Source organism: Hypanus sabinus, chromosome 11 (genome assembly GCF_030144855.1).
Source record: "Hypanus sabinus isolate sHypSab1 chromosome 11, sHypSab1.hap1, whole genome shotgun sequence".
NCBI lineage: Eukaryota > Metazoa > Chordata > Chondrichthyes > Myliobatiformes > Dasyatidae > Hypanus > Hypanus sabinus.
In genome coordinates, this window is record NC_082716.1 from 96340015 (window position 1) to 96364623 (window position 24609).

Here is a 24609-nt window from a genome sequence, read left to right on the forward strand (position 1 = left end):
CTCTATGGTCTGTGGATTCTACAGATACTGTTAACCAGCCACTGTATCTGGTTTTTCTTCAGGAGGCCAGGAGAAGGGGACTACTTCAGGAGCCTGGCAGGAGCTGGGATTGGGATTAGTAGAGGGTATTGGCATGAGACAAGTAGTGGAAGCATAACAAATCAAAATATAGACCAACCTGAAATTTAACACTACCACAGCCTAATTATTTTTTATGTCTTCTTTTCTTGCTCCATCTTGCACTAGTGTTGTTTATTTTACACACATCTTATGTAAAATTTATGTTAACCCTCCAGATGAGGGATTTCGGCCCAAATCATTGGCTGCTTATTTCCCTCCATAAATGCTACCTGATCTGCTGAATTCCTCTAGCATTTTGTGTTGCTCCAGTTCCAGCATCTGCAGAATCTCTTTAGTTTATGTTACTCTATGCTTGCCCTCGTCCTAGATGTACCGTGCTGGTGCTGAGTAAAGCTAAATTTTATAATGTTTATGCCTGCTGCATGAATGGCTAAAACAACAATAAACAAACTTGAACTTGGAAGCTTTGGCAGTGGAGTGTAATCCACTCTATACCTGACCAGCAGGTTTCAAAGCCTAACCCCATGTTCCCCTGCAGTGAACTATTCAAATAGAAAGAACTGATTCTGAAGGGTATACAAAGTTGAATAAAAAATAACAACATGGTTGAAACATTTCAAAGCTTGCAGAATGGTAGTGATGAGCAAGGTATCTTCAGCTGCATACCTCTCCAAGAAAAATAAAAAGGGCACATATTTCTTAAAAAGTAAGCGCTGAAATGGAATAGAGGAATTGTGGGTTCCACAGATACCGACAAATCATACCCATCCCCTTTACTGGGCCCATACCTCTGTACTCACAAACACAATGCTTCCAAAACAAGTGGATGTTCATCACTGAGCACTTCAACGTGCCCCAACCAATGGCCCTAAAGTCAATAGACTACTGAACCAAATCCATTTCATCCAGTTACTTCAATGATATGTTCATTTCATGCCTACTAACCTAAACTTTGCTTAAACATGGCACATACCTGGAGCAGCCTTTCCAGCTGGTAGAATTTACAGTGAAGATTCTCAAAATTATTCTTGTAGAGCTCTCGAAGACCGTAGTCATACATGATCTTCACCAGAACACAAAACGCTTGCTCTTCTGGCATCTGCAGGAAAGACATTCATTCCAAGTCAGGATTCACTGCATTACCTAGGACATTTTGTAGGATGCGGGGGTGGGAGCCAGCACAGGGTGAGTAAGGGAACTAGCCCACTGTTGCAAAATGGTTCAGTTTTGTGAGCTGCGTTATGGAAGAAGTCTGGTTAAGTGTAATAAATCCAGTGATGTTAGACTGGGTCTTACTGCTTAGGTGGGCAGAATCGCAGTGAGGGAACTACTACAGACGAGGCACGAATACACCTTCTGAGTACGCCTTCCTCTAATGATATGAGAAAACTTCATTTCTGGATTCTTTGATCACCCCTGGCCCATGTACATCTTCCAGTAACCAGGCATCACAAGCCCCTTCCCTTCCCGGATGAGTCATGCAATTAGAGTGCATGAGAGGGATGATATATCACAAGGTCATTGGAAATGACAAGCAGTGCTACAGGTTCCTCCTACTGTGCCTTTATCTTGCAGTCTGTAAACCAACTTTAATAAGATACTATTACTTCAACTTCGATTTTCAGTAGCATCACTGAAATGAATGTGGAAGTTATTAGCTGACGGATTTAGGGATAAGGAAGAGGGATTAAAGACAGCAGGTGAGTCTACTTCCTGAACATAATGGGGCAGCTGTCAACTGTTGACCTAATTTCTTTGCACAGTGCTAATTTCCTCTCACAGGTCACATTGCAAATGCTTCAACCCTCATCACTCAATTTTGTCATTCCTTTAATATGCCAGACATTCCAATCAAGTTGAAAATCATTTCAAAATGAGAATCTGCTTCAGGTTTGAACACAATGAACCCAAAAAGCTGTGGATTAGAAATATGATAATAATGCTCTTTAATCAAGTCTTGCTTGTTAGTGTCTTCCATGATATCCAGACACATCAGGTGGCTTACAAATACCAAAATGTGACAGTCACACACAGCAAAGATCAGTGATGTTGACTGAGGAATAAATATCGGTCAGGGACTTCGGAAACATTGCTGTTCCAGCAGTGGCTTTTACATGATCACCTGATCAAGCCAAAGTCAAGTGTACTATCATATGCACAAGTGCAATGAAAAACTACTTGAAGCAGCATCACAGGCACATAGCATCATTCAAGCAGTATTTGGAAGAAAAGCATTTTTACAGGTAGGAACATTTGAGAACAAAACAATATGTCCATTATAGTGCAAAATGATCAAGTGCTTTGGTGAAATGGGACTTCTCTGCCTCCTGCCTGATGGTAACTGCAAGAAGGTGGCATCATCCAGTAGGTGGAGATCTTTGATGATGGATGTTGTCTTCTTGAGGCAGTAACTCCTGCTTGATGATGGTGGGGAGGGAGGTGCACAGAATATTGGGAAGAGTGCACTACTCTCTGCAGTTTCTTACATTCTTGCACATTCAAATTGCTGTACCAGACCATGATGAAACCAGTCAGGATACGTTCAACTTTATACCTACAGAATGGGCCTGGTATAACACCTAATCTGAAAGTTGAATCTTCTAGAGGACTGTAGTTGCTCAGCACTGCACAGGGTTTGTAGCAGGAAAGCTTCAAGATACTTCTCCTTCGATTAGTTATTATCTAAGTTGCCCAGAGGTCTGTGGATTCTACAGACAGCAGTAACCAGGCACTGTGCCTGGTTCTCCTCTGGGAGGCCAGGAGAAGGGAAGTACTTCAGGAGCCTGGCAGAAGATAAGATTAGGGTTATTATGTGATCAGCATAAGATATCAAGGTGGAAACTAACTGTTGGGTACTTGGCAATACAGATACTTTAAGAAATTGTCACTGGCATTCTCATTGGGGGGAACATGGGGGCAAGCAGGGGAGTTCAGCAGATATGCACAACACCATGAGCCTCCAGTAGAGTTGTTCCCTGAGAGCTCCAGCACTCTTGGTTCACACCTGATCCACACTGCTGTTGGTGTGGAGTTTACACATTCTCCCTGTGTGAGTCTTGTGTGCACCAATTTTCTTCCCCACCTTAAGGACTGTGAATTGGTCGGTTAACTAGAAACAATGTGAGGGGGTTGGGAGTCATTAGTTACTGGGTTGTGGAGAGATTTAACATGGAAAGAAGTTTGTATTGACTATCAACCACAGATTTAGTCATCAAATTGTGCCTGCCAGATTCTACACAAATAACACCATCCATTTAACCCAACAACACCACACGTTTTTGGGATGTGAGAGTAAACAGAGCATCAGAGTTGTATTTGGATATATGCTTTGATAATAACTGAACCTTTAATCTAGGTGAAACACACACAGTCATAGGAAGAATATGAAAATTCCAGGCAGACAGCACTCCAGATCAAGATAGACTGACAACACAAGCTCATTTTAGAATGTTTCTAATTGACAAAGATGCCCAACAAGTTAAATGAAGTGTGATATTGAAGAATAAAGGTTCAGCATCCTTTACACAATCATTATAGAAAATTGGCATTATGCAAAGAAATTGAGTCAGTTTCCAATGGGAATGTGGGGAGAATAAATGGGAGGTTGGCAGTGGCTGAATAAATGGGCTGAAGAGTTAGTGTCAGTGTTGCATCTCCCTTTCACTTTATGACTGGGTGAGGTGGAGCTGTCATCTGAAGAATGGTGGGGGCAGGCTGGTTAATGAGGGCTAGCAGGACACGAAATTGAAGAAATTAAACTTGTTTTCCTCAAGTGACCTTCCCTCCACAACTTTCAACTTCGAGGTGCCTCAGCCTCATTCTGCCTGCTTTTATCTTCTGCTGAAGATACACAAACAGGACTGTTTCAGCCTGCTCTCGCCCCACTAAACTTATTTCTCCATGAACTAATGGTCACACATCTGCAATGTTGAAAGATTCTATTTCCATAGATGAGATCCGACCTGATAAATGTTTGCAACATTTTCTATCTTTCCTACTGACTGTATATACTACTATATTACCTCTCCCTAGTGGCCCCTGCATCATCCCTTCCTCCCATGGTCCACTCTCCTCTCATTTCAGATTCTTTCTTCTTTAGCCCTTTACTTCCTCCACCAATCACCTGCCAGCTTCTTACTTCATACCCTTTCCCCACCAACCCACCTTCCCCCTCACCTGGCTTCATGTATCACCTCCCAGTTTGTAATCCTTTCCCTGAGCTCAACTTCTCAAGCTGGCTTCCTATCCCTTTCTTTTCATTCCCAATGAAGGGTCATGCCCCGAATATCGAGTGTTTATTTCTCTCCATAGATGCTGCCTGAAATGCTGAGTTCCTCCAGCATTTTGTGTGCTGTAATGGATTTCCAGCATCTGCAGAATCTCTTATAATCAAAAATGGCCTTTCACTCTAGAAAATGAGTAGTTTACTGCCACATTGTCCTGATGAAAGCAACAGTTTGTAACTGAGCTTCTGGATGAAGATGAGTTCCCAAGGTGGTCAGAGACTGAGTCTGAAGTGCAGTTATTGATATCACGTAGAAAAGTCAAGAGTCAATTTCTGCATTCCAAGCTGGAGTTCTGTTGCAGAGTCACTGACCTGAAAGGTTAACTCAATTTCTTACCTACTGGGTATTTCTGTTTTAATTCCTGTACTGCAAGCACCCAGAGAAACAACAAACACATCACCTTCTGACACAGAGTAAAGAGTGCTGGTCACTTATTTGATAGGCTGTCATTTATGGGATGCACACTGGGATCTCCACAGAGTTGGAAATGTAAAATAAAAGGATTTCTTTCTCATTATAAAAGCATGGCTATGCACAGAGCATCACAGTCATCAAAAGCATTGTGTGAGATAATAAACTAAATATACAACATTATTGAAGCTGTAAGTTCTCAGGTTCTGATGATTCAGTGAGTGTTCGTTGTAATCCATCTGTCCTTGCAAAAATTATTACCCAAGTCACTTTCTTCTAATGCACTCCCTTAGAGTCAAAGGTGATCCTGTAAGTGTGAGTACTTTGGGAGTTCAATTACAAGAGGAGAATATACTGTAAATGGCAGGACCCTAAGAAATATTGATATAAGGATCTTGGGGTGCAAAGAATGCATATGGTGCAGCTTGCCTTTAATGAACATAGAGCATTAGAGGACAATACAGCCCCTTCAGCTCACAATGTTGTGCCAACCTTTTATCCTCCTCTAAGATCAATCTAACTCTTCCCTTCTACATAGCCCTCCATTTCACTACCACACATGTACCTATCTATTTTTCTTACATGCCCCAAATGAAGTTGCCTCTACCACCATCCCTGGTTCCACACATCTACAACACTCAAAATAAAAAAAAAACTTACCTCTGACATCCCCCTTATATTTTCATCCAACCACCTTAAAATTATGCCCACTTGTATTAGCCATTTGCATCTTGGGAAATGTCTCTGACTATATATTTGATCTATACTTCTCATCATCTTGTACACCTTTATGAAGTCTCCTCTCATTGTCCTTCACTCCAAAGAGAAATTCCTAGCCCACTTAACCTACCTTCATAAGAAATGACCTCTATTCCAGTTAGTATCCTGGCAAGTCTCCTCTGCATCCTCCCTATACTGAGGCAACCAGAACTGAATACAATATTTCAAGTGTGGCTACAACATTACCTCAGGGCTCTTGAACACAATTCCAGAACTAATGAAGGTCAACACACCACGTCTTCTTAACAACCCTATCAACTTACGACGCAACTTTGAGGGAACTATACACATGGCTCCCCAGATACTTCAGTTCCTCCACACTGCCAAGCATCCTGCCACAACCGTGTATACTGCTTTCAAATTCAACCTTCCAAAATGTATTATTTCACATTTTTCAGGGTTGAACTCCGTCTGCCACTTCTCTACCCCGTTTTATGTCCTGTCAATCTTGCTGCAACCTACAACAACCCTCCACACGCTTCATAACTCCACCAACTTTCATTTCATCTACAGACTTACTAAACCACCCTTCCACTTCATCATCTGTCATTTATAAAAATCACAGAATGCAGGGGTCCCAGAACAGATCTCTGTGGAACACCACTGGTCACTGACCTCCAAGTTTCATCTACTACCACCTTCTCTGAGAAAGTCAATTATGAATCCACATAACCAAGTTTCCCTAGATACCGGACTATCTGATTTTCTGAAGAAGCTTATCATGGGGAACCTTATCAAGCATCTAATTAAAATCTATATACACCATATCCGCTGCTCTTGTCTTCATTAATGTGCTTTGACACATTCTCAAAGAATCCTTCAGGCTCGTGAGGTATGACCTGCCTCTCACAAAGCCATACTGACTATCCCATATCAGACTATGCTTCTCCAAATGCTCATAAATCCTCACTCTAAGGAACTTGTCCAATAATTTGTCCAACACTGAGGTAAGATTCACTGTTCTATATTTCTCAGCGTTAATCTTACACCTTGTCTTGAACAAAGGAATAACATTTACCACCCTCCATTCCTCTGGTACCACTCATGTGGACAGTGGGGACGCACAGATCATCACCAAAAGTGCAGCAATCTCTTCCCTCGCTTCCTGTAGTACCTGGGGTATATCTCAGCTGGCTCCAAGGACTTGTCAAGGGCCTCCACCATCTAGGCTATGCTCTCTGCTTGCTGCTGCCATCAAGAAGGAGGTACAGGAGCCTCAGATCCCTCACCACCAGGTTCAGGAACAATTATTACCCCTCAACCATCATGCTCCTAAACGAGAAGGGATAATTTCACTCACCCAAATACTAAATTAATTCTACAACCATTGAACTCACTTTTAAGGACTCTACAACTCATGTTCTAGATATTTATTGATTATTTATGTATTATTATTATTTTAATTTTTTTCCTTCTTTTTCCTGGCAGATGGTAAGAGTAGGCTTGCTCACCTCTGCCCCTCAACACAGATGCCCCTCAGGGCTGTGTACTAGGCCCCCTCTAGTACTCTCTGTCTACACATGACTGTCGCCACCCACAGCTCCTATAGAACATAGAACCATAGAACACTACAGCACAGTACAGGCCCTTCAGTCCTCCATGTTGTGCCAACCCATATAATCCTTAAAAAAAAGTACTAAACCCACACTACCCCATAACCCTCTACTTTTCTTTCATCCATGTGCCTGTCCAAGAGGCTCTTAAATACCCCTAATGTTTTAGCCTCCACCACCATCCTTGGCAAGTCATTCCAGGCACTCACAATCCTCTGTGCAAAAAACTTACCCCTGATATCTCCCCTAAACTTCCCTCCCTTAATTTTGTACATATGCCCTCTGGTGTTTGCTATTGGTGCCCTAGGAAACAGGTACTGACTATCCACCCTATCTATGCCTCTCATAATCTTGTAGACTTATATCAAGTCCCCTCTCATTCTTCTACACTCCAAAGAGAAAAGTCCCAGCTCTGCTAACCTTGCTTCATATGACTTGTTCTCTGAACCAGGCAACATCCTGGTAAATCTCCTCTGCACCCTCTCCATAGTTTCCACATCCTTCCTATAATGAGATGACCAAAATTGAACACAAAAAGTGTGGTCTCACCAGAGATTGGTAGAGTTGCAACATGACCTCTCTACTCTTGAACTCAATCCCCCTGTTAATGAAGCCTAGCATCCCATAGGCCTTCTTAACTTAACTTTCCTATCTGCTAATTAAATTTGCTGACAACACTACACTGAATGGCCTAATCTCAAGTATTAATGGGGCAACCTGTAGAGAGTAAGTCATCACCCTGACACAGTGGTGTCAAGAAAACAACCTCTCCCTCAAAGTCGCAAAAACTAAGGAGCTGGTTGTAGACAACAGGAGGAATGGAGACAGGCTAATTCCTGTAGACATCAATGGATCTGGGATTGAGAGGATGAACAGCTTTAAGTTCCTCAGCGTAAACATCAGAGGATCTCACATGATCTGTACATACCGATTACGTGGTGAAAAAGGCACAACAGTGCCTCTTTCTCCTCAGATGGTTGAAGTAGTTTGGAATGGCCACCCAAATTCTAAGAACTTTCTATTAAGGCAGGATTGAAAGCACCCTGACTGGCTGCATCACTGCCTGGTATGGAAACTGTACTTCCCTCAATCGCAAGACTCTGAAGAGAGTGGTGCGGACAGCCCAGCGCATCTGTAGATGTGAACTTCAGGACATTTACAAAGAAAGGTGTGTAAAAAGGGCCTGAAGGATCATTGGAGATCCGAGTCACCCAACCACAATCTGTTCCAGCTGCCACCATCCAGGAAATGGTACTGTAGCATAATAGCCAGGACCTTCAGGCTCTGGGACAGCTTTTTTCCATGAGGCCATCAGACTGCTTAATTTATGCTGAAGCAACTGTATTTTTATGTCATATTAATTATCCTGTTGTACGTAATATTTATTATAAGTTACTATAAATACACATTTAGACAGAGATGTAATGTAAAGATTTTTACTCCTCAGGAATACATAGGATGTAAGTAATAAAGTCAATTCAATACTTGTCTTTTTTTGTCTTTTGCACTTGGTTATTTGTCCATTTTTGGTATGTACAGTTTTTAAGACCATAAGACTACAAGCTATAGGAACAGAATTAGATCATTTGGCCCATCGAGTCTGCTCCATCATTTCATCATAGTTGATCCAATCCTCTCAGCACCAATCTCCAGCCTTCTCCCCAAATCCCTTCATGCCCTGACCAATAAATAATCTATCTACTTCAGCCTCAAGTATACATAAAGAATTCCACATATTCATCACATATTCATATATTCTGTGGCAAAGAACTCCACATATTTGTCTCTCTCTGGCTAAAGAAATTCCTCCACATCTCGGTTCTAAAAAGATGTCCCTCTATTCTCAGGCTTAGACTCTCCCATCGTAGGAAACATCCTCTCCACATCCACGATAACAAGGCCTTTCACCATTTGATAGGTTTCAATTCGGTCACCTTTCATCCTTCTGAATTTGATTGGACACAGGCCCAGAGCCATCAAACACTCTTCACACGACAAGTCATTCAATTCTGGAATCACTTTCGTGAACCTCCTTTAAACCCACTCCAGTTTCAGCACATCTTTTCCACAATAAAAGGCCCAAAAGTGCTCACAATACTCTAAGCAAAATCTCACCAGTGCTTTATAAAGTCTCAATATTACATCCTTGCATTTATATTTTAGTCCTCTTGAAATAAATGCTAATATTGCATTTGCCTTCCTCACTAGAAACTCAACCTACAAATTAACCTTTAAGGAGTCCTGCACAAGGACTCCCAAATCCCTTTGCAACTCAAATTTTTGTATTTTCTCTCCATTTAGAAAACAGTCAACACTTTCACTTCTTCTACCAAAGTGCACGACCATACACTTCCCGACACTGCATTCCATTTGCCATTTCTTTGCCCATTCTCCTAAACTGTCTACTTCTTCTGTAGCCTCTCGACTTAGAAACATAGAAAACCTACAGCACAATACAGGCCCTTCGGCACACAAAGTTGTGCTGAACTTGTCCCTACCTTAGAAATTACTAGGCCTCTATTTTTCTAAGCTCCATGTACCTATCCAAAAGTCTCTTAAGAGAATCTGCCTCCACCATTGCCAGCAGCCCAATCCATACACTCACCACTCTGCATAAAAAACTTACCCGGCATCTCCTCTGTACCTACTCCCCAGCACCTTAAACATGTGTCCTCTTGTGGCAATCATTTCAGCCCTGTGAAAAAGCCGCTGACTATTCACATGGTCAATGCCTCTCATCACCTTATACACCTCTATCAGGTCACTTCTTATCCTCCATTGTTCCAAGGAGAAAAGGCCGAGTTCACTCAACCTGTTTTCATAAGGCATGCTCCCCAATCCAGGCAACATTCTTGTAAATCTCCTCTGCACCCTTTCTATGGCTTCCACATCCTTCCTGTAGCGAGGTGACCAGAACTGAGCACAGTGCTCCAAGTAGGGTCTGACCAGGGTTCTATATAGCTGCAACATTATCTCTCAGCTCCTAAGTTCAATTCCACGATTAATGAAGACCAATACACTGTATGCTTTCTTAACCACAGAGTCAAACTGTGCAGCTGCTTTGAGCGTCCTATGGACTTGGACCCCAAGATCCCTCTGATTCTCCACACTGCCAAGAGTCTTACCATTAATACTATATTCTGCTATCATATTTGACCTACCAAAATGAACCACTTCATACTTATCTGGGTTGAACTCCATCTGCCACTTCTCAGCCCAGTTTTGCATCCTCAATGTCTTGTTGTAACCTTTGACAGCCCTCCACACTATCCACAACACCTCCAACCTTTGTATCATCAGCAAACTTCCTAACCCATCCCTTCTCTTCATCATCCAGGTCATTTACAAAAATCATGAAGAGCATGGGTCGCAGAACAGATCCCGGAGGCACTCCACTGGTCACCGACCTCCATGCAGAATATGAGCCGTCTACAACCACTCTTTGCCTTTTGTGGGCAAGCCAGTTCTGGATCTACAAAGCAATGTCCCCTTGGATCCCATGCCTCCTTCTCTCTCAATAAGCCTTGCATGGGATACCTTGTCAAATGCCTTACTGAAATCTACATACACTACATCTACAGCTCTTCCTTCATCAATGTGTTGACTTCTTCAAAACTGCCTGCCCCTCCACCTATCCTCATATCGTTTACAAACCTTGCAGCAAAGCCATCAATTCCATCATCCAAATCATTGACATATAATGTAAAATGACTCAGTCCTAAAACAGACCCCTGTGGAATACCACTAGTCATCAGCAGCCAACAGAAAAGGCTCCTTTTATAAACAAGGGAAAATATGCAGATGCTGGAAATCTAAACAAAACACACAAAATGCTGAAGGAACTTAGCAGGCCAGACAGCATCTATGGGAAAAAGTACAGTCGACATTTCGGGCTGAGACTCTTCCGCAGCACAGGCTCCTTTTATTCTCACTCATTGCCTCCTGCCAATCAGCCATTGTTTTATCCATGCTCGGATCTTTCCTGTTAAGCAGTCTCATGTCAAAGCACCTTGTCAAATGCCTTCTGAAAATCCAAGTATACATCATCAACCAATTCTCCATTGTCGCTCCTGCTTATTACTTACTCAAAGAATTACAAAAGAGTTGAGATTTTTCATTGATTTTGCTGTGTCTTTGTACTTACTGTGAATGCCTGCAAGAAAATGAATCTTAGGGTAGAAAATGTTGACATTTGTGCACTTTAATAATATATTTAATCCTTGAACTAATGTTTTTCTGAAATACCAGTACCTCATCTTTCTTAATGTTCACCCTGACCTCAAACACCTGTTTGAGGCCAGGGTATTGAATATAAGGTTTGGAAAGCTATGTTGAAACAGCATTTGGAATATTGTGTGCATTTCTGGTCACCCCATTACAGGAAGGATGTAGGGGCTTTTAAGAGAAGAGGATCACCAGGATGTTGAGTGTCAGCTGCTGAGGGGTGATGTGTTAGAAATATATGGAATTCTGAGAGGCATAGACAGTGGAAATGTGAAATACTAGAAAGCATTTTAAGGTGAAAGGGAAAAAAGTTTAAAGGAGATTTGTGAGGCCATTTTCTTTTAATGAGAGTTTGGTAGGTACCTGGAGCGTGCTGTCGGGGGATGTGGTGGAAGCAAGTACAACAGTAATGCTTAAGAGCCATTTAGACAGGTACAACAAGAAGCAGGGAACTGAGGAATATAGACCATGTGCAGCTTGAATTACTATCATAGGCAACGGACTCGTTACTGTGCTGTACTGGCCTATGTTCTAATTGGTTTTATGGATTTCCAGGTGATTGTTGCAGCCAAAATGGGGACTGCTAACTGCCACAGATAGGGCAAGAGAAGTCTAATAGCTGGGTATTTTGTGAGGTGATGAGCTCCTTCCACCATTTTTCCCTATTCCCAGTTCCTCCGTCTCCACCGCATCTGCTCCCAGGACGAGGCTTTCCGTTCCAGGACATCTCAAATGTCCTCTTTCTTTAAGAATCGTGGTTTCCCTTCCGCCGTCATCAACGATGCCCTCACCCGCATTTCCTCCATTTTCTGCACTTCGGCCCTCACCCCATCCTCCTGTCACCACAACAGAGACCGTGTTCCCCTTTGTCCTCACCTACCACCCTACCAGCCTCCGGATCCAACATATTATCCTCCGTAACTTCCGCCACCTTCAACAGGACCCCACCACTAAGCACATCTTTCCCTCTCTACCCTCTCTGCTTTCACAGGGATCGTTCCCTCCGCGACTGCCTGGTCCACACATCCCTGCCCACAGATCTCCCACCTGGTACTTATCCCTGCAAGCATAAGTGCTACACCTGTCCCTACACCTCCTCTCTTTCCACCATTCAGGGCCCCAAACAGTCCTTCCAGGTGAGGCAACACTTCACTTGTGAGTCCGTTCGGGTCATCTATTGCATCCAGTGCTCCTGGTGCAGCCTGCTCTACATCGGTGAGACCCGATGCAGATTGGGGGACCGCTTCGTCGAGCACCTCCGCTCCGTCCACCACAATAGACAGGATCTCCCGGTTGCCACCCACTTCAACTCTGCTTCACATTCCCATTTGAATATGTCCATACATGGCCTCCTCTACTGCTATGATGAGGCCAAACTTAGGTTGGAGGAGCAACACCTCATATACCGTCTGGGTAGTCTCCAGCCCCTTGGTACGGACATCGAATTCTCCAACTTCCGGTAATTCCCTCCCTCTCCCTTCCACCATCCCACTTTCACTCTGCCTCCTCTCCTAGCTGCCTATCAGCTCTCTCATGATTCTGCCTTCTTCTACTACACATAGTACTTTCCCTTACATTCCTTCTTCCCCTCTCCTGCCTATCCCCTCCCTGCTTCCCCTCTCCCGCCCCCTGTTCTTACCTCTGATTGGTTTTTCACCTGGTACCTTCCACCCTCCCCCCATCTTATTTACAGGGCCCCTGCCCCCTCCTTCTTCAGTCCTGAGAAGGGTCTCGGCCCGAAACGTTGACTGCTCATTTCAACAGATGCTGCCCGACCTGCTGAGTTCATCCAGCTTTTCTATGTGTTGATCCTTCCACCATTTACCCTGTGCACTCTTGTAACATGGATCTGAGGTTCACAATATTCTTTCTTGCGGTTTAATAAGGGTTGGGTTCAAGGGTCAGAGACCCCAGTAATCAATGGGGGTACTACATTTCTTCAGGATGGCTTTGAGAATGTCCTTGAATCATTTACTCTGAGCACCTGGTAATCTCTTATCATGCGGTGCTTAGGATAGAGATCCTGTTTTGAAAGTCTGGCTTTGGGCGTGTCAAAGGAGTGGACTGAGTGTAACTAGGGATTCGATGCTGGAGGTGCTGGCTGGTGTGGGCCGGGGGGGGGAAGACTGACATTGACCCTCTTCTAGGGAATTTGGAAGATTTTACAGGGATGTTGTTGCTGTTATTTTCCAGTGTTCTTAAGCGCCTGCTGTACATACTCCTGATCTCTGCAGCAAAGTAGAGGGTGGGGATCACTGCAATCACAGCAGCAGAATGTTGCTCGATCATTTTATCCTCTCCCCTTATCTTACTTGACTTCTTACCCACCAGCCCAACTCCACCATCCCCTGTGCCCGCCCCCCATTCCCAACCTGGCTCCAACTGCCTACCTCCTTATATTGTCTATCTCCCTTCTACTTACACTCAGACCTGATGCAGGGTCTTGACCGGAGATGTCAACAATCACTTTACACCCACCGATGCTGCCTGGCCTTCCTACAGTTTGTATTTCCATAATCTGCAGTCTCCACAAACATATATAAGTCTTGGGTTTACACTTTGCTCTTTATTGTTGCTGGGGTTATTTTCACCAGTAGTAGGTGGACAATTCAAACAGGAACACCCACACTGACAATTCTGTCTTGAACAACTCAGCAAATGCCAGTTTACTTACGTGCAGCAACAGTACGGCAGCAAGGAAAGACTGGCCCTGGCAATAACCAATGTCTTCATCATGTACAGAGTAAGCCTGTGGAAAAGATAAGACAGCAATATAGGCAAGCTAGTGAGCAAATTCATCCCAACAAACTTATGTTAAAACAATCTTGCATTTTCAATTTAGAAACTCTTAGCTTTAAGATTAAGGGCAAAATACCACACTTTATGTCAATACATAACCCAAACTTGAACTGTAGGGCAGCTCTGTATATGTGGTACATTGATGGTTTGATGTTCTAGCTGCAATCTGGTAGGTTTTTTGTGTGAGGGAGGAGGTGAGGGGCTTGGGTTTGTGAGTTTTGTTTCTTTTTCCTTTTTGTGAGGGGGGGTTGATGCCTTTTCTTTCAAAGACTCCCATGGTTTTTCTGTATTTCATGGCTATCTCGAGAAGACAAATATCAGGTTGTATTGTACATGCATACTTTGACAACAATATGAACCTTTGCAGCTGAAGTGTCAGCTTGCTATTTCACCTGCCCTTTCAAATGTATGGACGAATCCCTAATGCATTATTCAAAAAGATATGGGAGTTCTCCCTGTTACGTGGGGCACAGAACAAATATGGTCATCCACAGTGTCTGTGGAAACCATGATATCAATCGAAATTAATGCCATCTGCCTTCAAGTGATTTATATCCCTCCATTCCCTGCCTCTTCATGCATCTGTTTAAATACCTCTTAACCAATGCTTTCACATACTCATCTACCACTCAGATCCTCTATGATAGCAGTTTAAACGCATAACTGTCTATGTAAAAACTTGCCTCCTCGACCTCCTTTACACTTGTCCCTCTCGTTTTAAAGCTATGAACTCTACTATTTGATATGCCTTGGGAAAAAAAGACTTTTTATCTATCCTGCCTATGTCTCATAAGTTTATAAACATCTATCAGGTCACCTCTCATCCCGATGCTCCAGAGAAAATATCTATTTGAATCTCATAAAAGCATCTGTACTCCCAACCATCCAACAGTCCAACAGTGGAGACCCAGAGTAACACTGTTCCATTTAGGTGTATTCATGGGTATTCATGCATGGTTGAATGACAATTAAACATGAACTTCAACTTCTAGACATCAATCAATTTTATCCATATAATAAAATACCTTATTAATATCTGCGTGGTCTTGTTGAGCTCAGATTGGATCCCATGATTCCTGTGTAACTGCATTAACTATATCAAAATTACTTCAGTGAAACTGAAATGGTCTCATTTTCAATGACCTTCAAACCTGCCATTAATTCCAAATTCCAGTGTCAGAGACTTGTTTATAACTGTCTCTTTAAAAAAGTTTATTAAGGCATAATTCAAATTTACTGACTCTATAACTAAATTCCTACAAATAGATTGACAACAAAAATAAATTTTGGTCTTCTTGACACATCTATCAATAGGTCTTATAATAAAAGGTCGCTCTTTTTGCAGAGCTATCAAGAACCACACAGTCTGTGTCCCTTGTGCAAATGGAAGAAAGAAGACTGTGCCTTACTAAGAGCTGATCATGGCTTTATATCGGGGCTGCATTGTCACAACATCTTGAGAATTACAGCATCTCCTCATCAATTCACCCATGTCAGCAGGCAAGGCTCATTGTCTTAAGAATCAATATGCCAATATGCCAATCAGTCAGCTCAAGCTGGTACTTAGCAAACATTCAATGCACTGACTGATCAAAATGCTCAGGCAACATCTTCAAAGAACAATTTATGCTAAAAAGCCATTCTAAAGTTTTATGTACTATTGCTCGTCTCAACTGAAGCAATGAATCTGATGCAGAGCTCTTCGCCCTAGGCAATATTAAAAATTCAAAATCCAATTGTATTTATCATGTGTACAGTAAAACATGTCATTGATGTTAACAACTAACACACCCAAAGGTGTTCTGAGGGCCACACATTCTGATACCAACACAGGCTGCCCACAGCACTCAGCATAGAACGCAACAAGACAACAGCAAAACAAGCACTATTCATTCCAGTCACCCACACACATACACAGTCCTCTAAACCCAAGAGAGACCATGTTCTCCGGCCTCCAGTGGATCCAGCTTTGGACTCTGGATATGGACACCCAGAAATTGGGTTTTCAATTACCTCAACGAACTCCCAGAGATTCGCAAGCCCAGGTCTCCAGCCAACAGCCCCCAGCTCCTGGATTTCCCATTCAACTCTTAGGTCTTGATCCTCGGCATCGACCACAGGACCTGATGATCACCGAACACCAGGCCTTGAATTCTGTTCTTACGTGCAAATCTGGGGCTGCCTGCAACTCACTGACCCAGGGGAAGACACCAGTCTTTGTTAATTGGACATCCAGCCTGGTCCATGGATGTCCCTCATCTGTGTTACTGTCCTTTGAATGTAGAGCGGAGACTCAAGTCTTATGACTCTGGTCTATCCTCTAATTCCCTACATCCGTGCCCCTAAAACCTGAACCTAACCCTGAACACCTTCACTTTCCCCAAAGCCATTCCCATGAACACAAAATTTTTTAAAAAAAATAATTAAAACTGAACTGTGACCTCAATGGAGATCACAGATGGGAGAAACTGGGATTGTTCTTTTCAGATTAGAAAAGAAGAGAAAGTCTGCAGATGTTGAAAATCTAAGCAACACACACAAAATGCTGGAGGAACTCAGCAGGTCAGGCAACATCTATGGAAAAAAGTACAGTTGACGTTCTGGAAGATTAGAGATGGTTTTTAAAGATTTAAAGATCAGCTTTATTTTTCACATTAACTTTGAAATCGAAACATACAGAGAGAGGAGAGGAAAGTTCTTCTCCCAGAAACAGCTGAACATGTGAAATTCTCTGTCATGGAAAGCAGCTGAAGTCAAGTCATTAAATATATTCAAGGAGAAGTTAATTGTTCTTAGGACTGGAAGGATCAAAGGATGGGGAGGGAAGAGACTACAGATGCTGGAATCCAGAGATGAAAAATAAAATACTGGTAGAATTCAGCGGGACAGACAACTTCTGTGGAGGGAAAATGCAGTTGGTCTCAGGTCAAGACCCTTCTTCTGGACTGAAAGAGGGGAAAGCCAATATAGAGAGGTGAAGGGAAGCGGCAGGGTAAGAGTTGACAAATTATCAATCAGGAGGGGTAACAAGCAGCTGGAGGAGGGAAGAATGGAAATACGCACACTATCAAATCTGTTCTTAGGGACATACATGAAGATTCTGAGAGCACATTATCCAATCTACTCAGAGGCATACAGCACAGACAGGATCTTTGTCCCATTACATCCATAAGATCAAGTACCCATCTACATCACTCCCAGATACCAACCCTTAGTCTGTAGCCTTCAATGTGTTGACAATTCAAATGTTCATCAAGATACTTCTGAAATATTGTGAGTACCTGCCTCCACCAATCCCTCAGATGGTGTATTCCAGATTTCACAACCATCTTCATACCTCCACTAAACTTCTTACCCCTTATCCTAAACCCTTCCACTACACTGTTATGGAGAGAAGTTTCTCACTACCCACCCTATCTACTGTATGCCTTCCCAATTTTGTATACTTTGTCAGGTCACCTGTCAGTTTAGTGTGGTCCAAAGAAAACAATCCTAATCTTTCCAATCTCTTCTCATAACTAAAAACTCAATCCCAGGCATCATCTTGGTGAATCACCTCTACACCTGCTCCAGTGCAATCAGAAATGTACACAATATTCCAGCTGTGGCTTCACCAAGAACCTCTTCTGTCTCTACATATGGCTAAATACCTTAATTCCTGATATTGTGCTTGCAATTTTCTTCAGCACCCTGTCCAAAGCCTTTACAATGGGGGATGACAAACGATAGCTTGATATCTCTCCTGAAGTGTTGTACCAGAACGAAACCCAGAACCCATTTCCTTTTCAACAGTTACATCTAATAATACGGCCAGTGAATTCTTCAATTTAGCAGCCTGATTATTTGCAGTGACAGTGAAAACCGTAACCGTTTCCTCTGAGTGCTCCAGTTTTCCTCCCCCACTCCAAAGACATAGGGATTAGTAGATTAATTGGTCATATGGGTGCAATGTGTGGTGCAGCCTCATTAGGCTGGATGGGTCTGTTACCATAAAAATTAAAAAATTAAAAATTTGTCATAGCATTATAAAAGCTATCATTGGGCAAGATGTATAGAAGCCTGAAGCCTCACACACCACTTTAAGAACAGCTACTTACCATCAACTATTCATGTTTGAATCAACCAGCGATATGTTAATCACTTATGTTTTAGCAACACTATTACCATTTTGAGCTCTTTTCATTAAAAAAAATTGTTCTAATAGTGTAATTCCTTGGAAAAACTGGGTAGAATTTATTTTTGGTTCATGTTTCCTTTGTGAATGCAATTTTATGGATTGTACCTGTGAATCTGCTGCAAGTAAATTTTTAATTGCACCTGTACATACAGTACATGTACATTAACAACAGTATATATAAGATTAAGTTGGGAGAGCAAAAAATATGGTGAGATAGTGTTCATGGGTTCATTGTCCATTCAGAAATCTGATCGTAGAGGGAAAGAAGCTGTTCCTTAACATTGCGTGTGTGTGTGCAGGCTCCTCTACCTCCTCCTTGATGGTGGCAATGAGAAGAGGCCATTGTAGATCGTCCTTAATGGTGGATGATGCCTTCTTGAGGCTCTGCCTTTGAAGGTTTTGGGGAGGATAGTATCCATGATGTATCTGGCTGAGTTTATAACTTTCAGCAGCTTTTTTCCAATCCTGTGCAGTAGCTCCTTCAAACCAGATGGTAATGTAACCAGTTAGAATGCTTTCCATAGTATACCTGTAGAAATTAGCAGGAGTTTTTGGTAACAAACCATGTCTCCACAAACTCCTAATGAAATATAGCTGCTGCATTGCTTTCTTTGTAATTGCATCAACATGTTGGATCCAGGATAGATATTCAAGAGATGTTGACTCCCAGGAGCATGAAATGCTCACCCTTTCCACTGCTGATCCCTCAGTGAGGTTTGGTGTGCCGTCCCTCAACTTCCCTTTCCTGAAGTCCACAATCAATTCCTTGGTTTTAATGACAAAGAGTGTAAGGCTGTTGTTGCGACACCACATAACCAGCTGATCTATCTCACTCCTGTATGCTTGCTTGTCACCATCCAAAGTTCTGCCTACAATAATATGTCAACACATTTATAGATGGCATTTGAGCCACACTCTCGTGGGTGTAGAGAGTACAGCAGTGGGCTAAGCACACATCCATGAGACGTGACAGTGTTAACTGTCAGTGAGTAAAAGATGTTATTTCTGATCAACACTGACTGTGGTCTCCCATTGAGGAAGTCAAGGATCCAGTTGCAGAGGGAGGTACAGAAGCCCAGGCTTTGGAGCTTTAACATCAGTACTGAGCATATGATGGTGCTGATTGCTGAGCTGTAATCAATAAACAGTAGTCTGACATAAGGGTTGCTATTGTCCAGGTAATCCAAGGCTGAGTAGAGAGCCAGTGAGATTGTATCTGTTGTGTAGTTATTGTGGTGACTGGCGAACTGCAGCGGGTCCAGGTCCTTGCTTAAGCAGGAGTTGATTCTGCCCATGATGAACCTCTCAAAACACTTCATCATTATAGCTGTGAGTTCAACTGGGTGATAGTCATTGAGGCAGCTCACCCTGCTCTTCTTGGCACAGGTATGATTATCACCCTTTTGAAGTAGGTGGGAACTTCTAACTGCAGCAGTGAGAGATTGAAGATGTCCTTGAACACTCTTTCCAGTTGGTTAGTACAGATTTTCATACCCTATCAGGAGCACCATCAGGGCCTGACACCTTGTGAGGGTTCACCCTCTTGAAAGATGTTCTGACGTTGGCATCCTAAACAGAGATCACAGGGTCACCAGATGCTACAGGGATCTGCACATGTGTAGTTTTATTCTCCCTTTCTAAGTGTGCATAAAAAGAATGGAATTTAGTTTTCTCACTCTGAATATAACCTTCCATAGGTTGTACCTGGACTTCTTGTATAGTTCTGGATCACTGGTCTTGAATGCCCAAGATCTAGCCTTCAGCATTGCACGGATCTCCTGGTTCATCAAAGCCTTTTGGTTTGGGGATATTCAGTATGTCTTCAAAGGAACATACTCATCCACATGTATCATCATGAAACTAGGCATATTTATTCAAATTCAAAATGAGTTCCTGAATATTGTCCACTGACTGAAATCAGTCTTGTAAGCATTCCTCTGCCTCCCTTGACCATAGTTTCTTGGTCCTTCCCACTGATACCATGGACTTTAGTCTCTGCCTAAACTTCGAGAATGGAAATACAGCCAGGTGATCGGACTTTCCAAAGTGTGGGTGTGAGTTGGAACAGTAAACTTTCTTGATGATGGCTACAAGTGATACGTTGGGGGTAGTAGTTCAAAGATTTCTTCAAGCTGGACAGTTTGAAATCCCCCGTAATGATAAGGAAAGCATTTGTAATTGCTGATTGCTCAGCTTCTCCTGCCTGTCTGACATTGGCCTGAGGTGGAATGTACACCATGACCAGGATAATGGCAGATAAAATGGGTGAGATTTGACTGTTAGATGTAGCAGTTCAGATGAGCAGGACTGACACAGAAACACCATGAATAATTAATCATAAATCATACTCCACCTACAGTGGTGTAACAGGCAGTAACTACAAACTACACACCATCTCCTCTATATTTAAAATATTGAGCTGTCCTGTTTTTGAGAACAGTGAAGCTACTGGGCCGCAGCACTGCATCAGTGAGCAATGTTTCCATAAAGCAAAGTACTCAGTGGCCCTGATGTCCCTTTGGCACCTCAATATTGCTCTTGGGCCTTCAATTTTATTTTCAAGAGACAATACGTTTGCCAGCAGGATAGTCATAAGAAGATGTCTAAAACCTCTGCATTTCAATCATATCTGCAGACTGGCTCAGCATCTGTGCTTTTGTTTTCTTAAAGGAAACTAAACTCACAATCTGAGTCAGTCGATTTTGAAGATCAATAGATTTTTAAATGTCTAAAATATTGATAATATTAGGTGTATTTTCTACCTTAAAAATCTTTTATTATGTATTTGTATCTGGTGCAGTATCATACCTGCCACTTCCTTTACTGTAATAATGGCAGAATCCTCCAATAGAAACAGATGCAAAGTGCATACTCAGTAACTCAGCCATATCCTCACACTGTGCAAGATCATCTTCTTGGTCTCTCAAACCAACTTCACCCATTGTTTATAGATTTTGGGATTTCCTGATGTCTCAGTTACTCACCTATTCTCGTGCTCTGCCTTTGCCCCTTTGTTACTTTTGTTTTTATTTAGAGATACAGAGCTGAGCAGACCCATCCGACCCAACAAGCTGCACCATGCAGCAACCCATTTACATAACCCTTGCCTGATCACAGGACAATTTACGATGATCCATTAAGATGTCACCAGAGGGCGGCTTCTTTGAGCTCCTCTGTGAGGGAGAGGGAGAGAGACAGAGACTGAGCCTGTGTCATGTCAAATTGTTGGGTAAACAAATAATTTTTGTTGGACTGCAGATCATGGTCTCTGTGTGGAGGCTTGGCTATTGCTTGCTTGGTGACTGGTGGGTGCTGATACTTCCTGCTGAAATAAATGGGAGAGGTTTAATGCTTTGTTGCTGCTGCTTGTGTGTGGGGCGGGAAGAGCGGGCTTTGGGGTTCTAACATTTTACTGTCATTCATTCTTTGGGGTTCTCTTCTGTTTGCCTGAATGTCTATGAAGAGCAAAAATTTCAGGTTGTATAGCTAATATTAAATGGAACCATTGAACTAGTAGGTCTTTCGACTGTGGGAAGAACTGGAGCACCCAGAGGAAAGCAGATTAAAGGAAACCTACATGTTCATGGGGAGGACATACAACCTCCTTACAGGTGGCACCAGAATTGAACTCCAAACTCTGAATGCCCTGAGCTGTAATAGCGTTGTACTAACCACAACACCACCATGAACCTTAGTTGATTGAACTAGACTTTATCTGTGGTTTTAACACTTTGCTTGGCTGTGAATGTATTTAGGCTAAGCCAGATCTATCTTTCAATGCTCTGTCTTTCCCACACATAGATACAAGTACACTTTATAACTAAACCCTTTCATTTTTGAAGGCTTCCATTTCTACCTACTATCATATCTGCTTACAATTGATTTCAATCTTTCAGGGCCTGATCCCTATGCAACTCGCTGAAAGTCTCCCTTGTATTTTATGTTTGGTTATATCTTGCCCTGTTATTAACCAGTTTAAACTTGATGATGTGACGACCATTTCCAAACTGTTGCCCTCTAAATTCTCAAACACAAACGACTGACTGCAGATGCTAAAAACTGGAGCGAAACTCAGTAAAGAACTCAGTGGCTAAACAACATCTGTGCAGACAAAGGAATGGCTGATTTTTTTGGGACTGAGGCTACAGAGGTGAGATAGCCCGTAAATGAAATTGCGAGGGAAGTGTGATATTGGTAGAATCGGATTGGGGGAGGGGAGGATGATGGGCAAATGGAACTAGATGGGGGAGGAGGAGGTGGAGTGTTCCGAAAGAGGCTGGTAGGTGAAAAATGGAGCCAGATAAGAGAGGAATGCTGGCCAGATGGCAGTAAGTTGGGGAGGGGAAAAGAAAGGCGAACCAAGAGAGAACCCAGGAGGATAGGTATGTGGGTGATGGGCAGATTGAACCAGTTGGCAGAGGGTGATGTCAAGGTAATGAGAGGGGAAAAGGATAGAAATTTGAACAAAAGGACAGAGACCCTGGCTGGACTAGTGGAAGAGGGTGACTGAAATCCTGAAAGATATAGCAGTCCTTCCTATTGGACTTGGATACACAGTGATCAAGAATGTTCTTTAATATACTTTTCAAGAATTTCACCCTCCCTTTGCCACTGTGACTATGCCAGCCTATATTGAGATAACTGAAATCCCTCAGTTCATGTTATTCAATGAAAGATGGTTTTGGCATTTGCTTCTCCAACATAAGTGAGAAAAATGTGGAGGTGGTGAGTGGCAACATCAAAAAACCCTTTAGTCTCTGTTGATTGAGGACTTTCTTAACCTGCTCTTCAACTACTGTCAAATTCCTCAACTCAGTCAGGCAGAAAGGCACAAAATGCACATCCTTAGAAACTGCTCAAATGTACCAAAACAGTAAGATGATAAAGACAACAGTTAGAAAAAATAATCTGCAAAGTATGTGAAAATTTCTAATACCAGAGAAAGTGTCTGTTGCTACTGGTTAAGATAACTAGGATGGAGGCTCCTATTTAATGGCTTGGAAGTAGTGTGAGCATTTCCAGTCACTACACCACACATCAGTTACTACAGAGCATTTTGTAAATAGTTAACAATGTAGCCACAATGTACCAACAGCGAAAGGAATGAATGCTGTCGTCTAGGTGGTTGAGAGGGGGCCAGTCAAAACAGATCTGACAGGAACCTGAGGGGCATTTTACTCCCCAGCAGTAGACAGTAAAGAGTGAGTAGTTGAGGCAGGTACATTAAAAAAAACATTTAAAAGCTACTTGGACAGGTACATGCAAAGGGTTAAATGCAGACTGGCTTGATGGGAACTTGGTTGCCAGAATTAGAATCAGAAGCAGAATTTTATCACTGACACACCACTTGGTAAGTGTCACTTTATAGCACTGTTCTTTGCTGTTGATTGTGAGGAGACTGAGTGGAAGGTAGCTGGATTTTTCCTGGTCTTGTGAACAGGATATAGTGGTAATTTTCGTCATAATCAGAGGTGCTAGAGGACTACTAAAATAGTTTGGCTAGAGGCATACATTACTCAGTGCACAACTATTAAGTCATGTAGCCTTTGGTTATGAGTGTTACGAATGATGGAATTTCAGGAGGAAATCAGGATGTATCATCAACTCAAAGTTCCTGGCTGGACATGCTTCCTTCATCATCAGCACTCAGGTTTTGGGAGAAACAATCACTCAGACTGGGAATGCTTTTGCAGGCATCCACTCTGTAAACTACCACCTGGATAAAACAAAGAGGCTGAGATTTCATTGTTCACAGATCTCCTTTAGAGAACTCTTATAAACTTGGAACTAATTTTTTGCATATTTTCAATCTCACATTGAATGGAACTTCTCTGTAAAAGAATTCATCTGCCACCTGAACTGGAGAGGGACTAAAATCCTACCAGTGTAGTCACATGCAACGTGCTACTAAAGAAACACACGGAGGCAGAGAGAGCTGAACTCAGAATGCCTTTACTGATACAAAATCGATCGCTTATTTTTCCCCTCCCATGGGCCCCTGCAACCCGCGGGGCGGGCATGATGTCAGACTGTCCCCAGAAGGTCCGCTCCGAGCGGGTAGTTCCAAACGCGCTACCGCGTGTCTGCCCGTGGCTCCCGATGGCGGTTTGAGTCCTGCGTGTGTGGGCCGCCACCCCCCTCCCAAGAAACGTCGATTGGGGGAGTGGAGCCCCTAGTCTGGGTAGCTGGCCTCACCTGCGCGGTGCGGGTACTTCACTGATTGCTCAAAGTCCAAGCACGCCGGTTTGAGACGGTCCACAGTAAAAGTCTCTTCCTGGCCACCTACCTCCATGACACG

The 24609-nt window shown here is 42.7% G+C and overlaps 1 protein-coding gene across 4 annotated transcripts in view; it reads right to left on the minus strand.

Moving 5' to 3' along the window:
• The window catches only part of LOC132402205 (rab GTPase-activating protein 1-like), a 570990-nt gene that overhangs the window by 223754 nt on the left and 322627 nt on the right, over positions 1–24609 (minus strand). For all 4 annotated transcript variants that reach the window (XM_059984929.1, XM_059984928.1, XM_059984931.1 and 1 more), the window contains 2 exons: positions 14010–14084; positions 1055–1180 (listed from right to left, as the gene is read on the minus strand). In XM_059984929.1, the coding sequence (XP_059840912.1) occupies positions 1055–1180; positions 14010–14084 (201 nt within the window). The remainder of the gene's footprint in view (positions 1–1054; positions 1181–14009; positions 14085–24609) is intronic.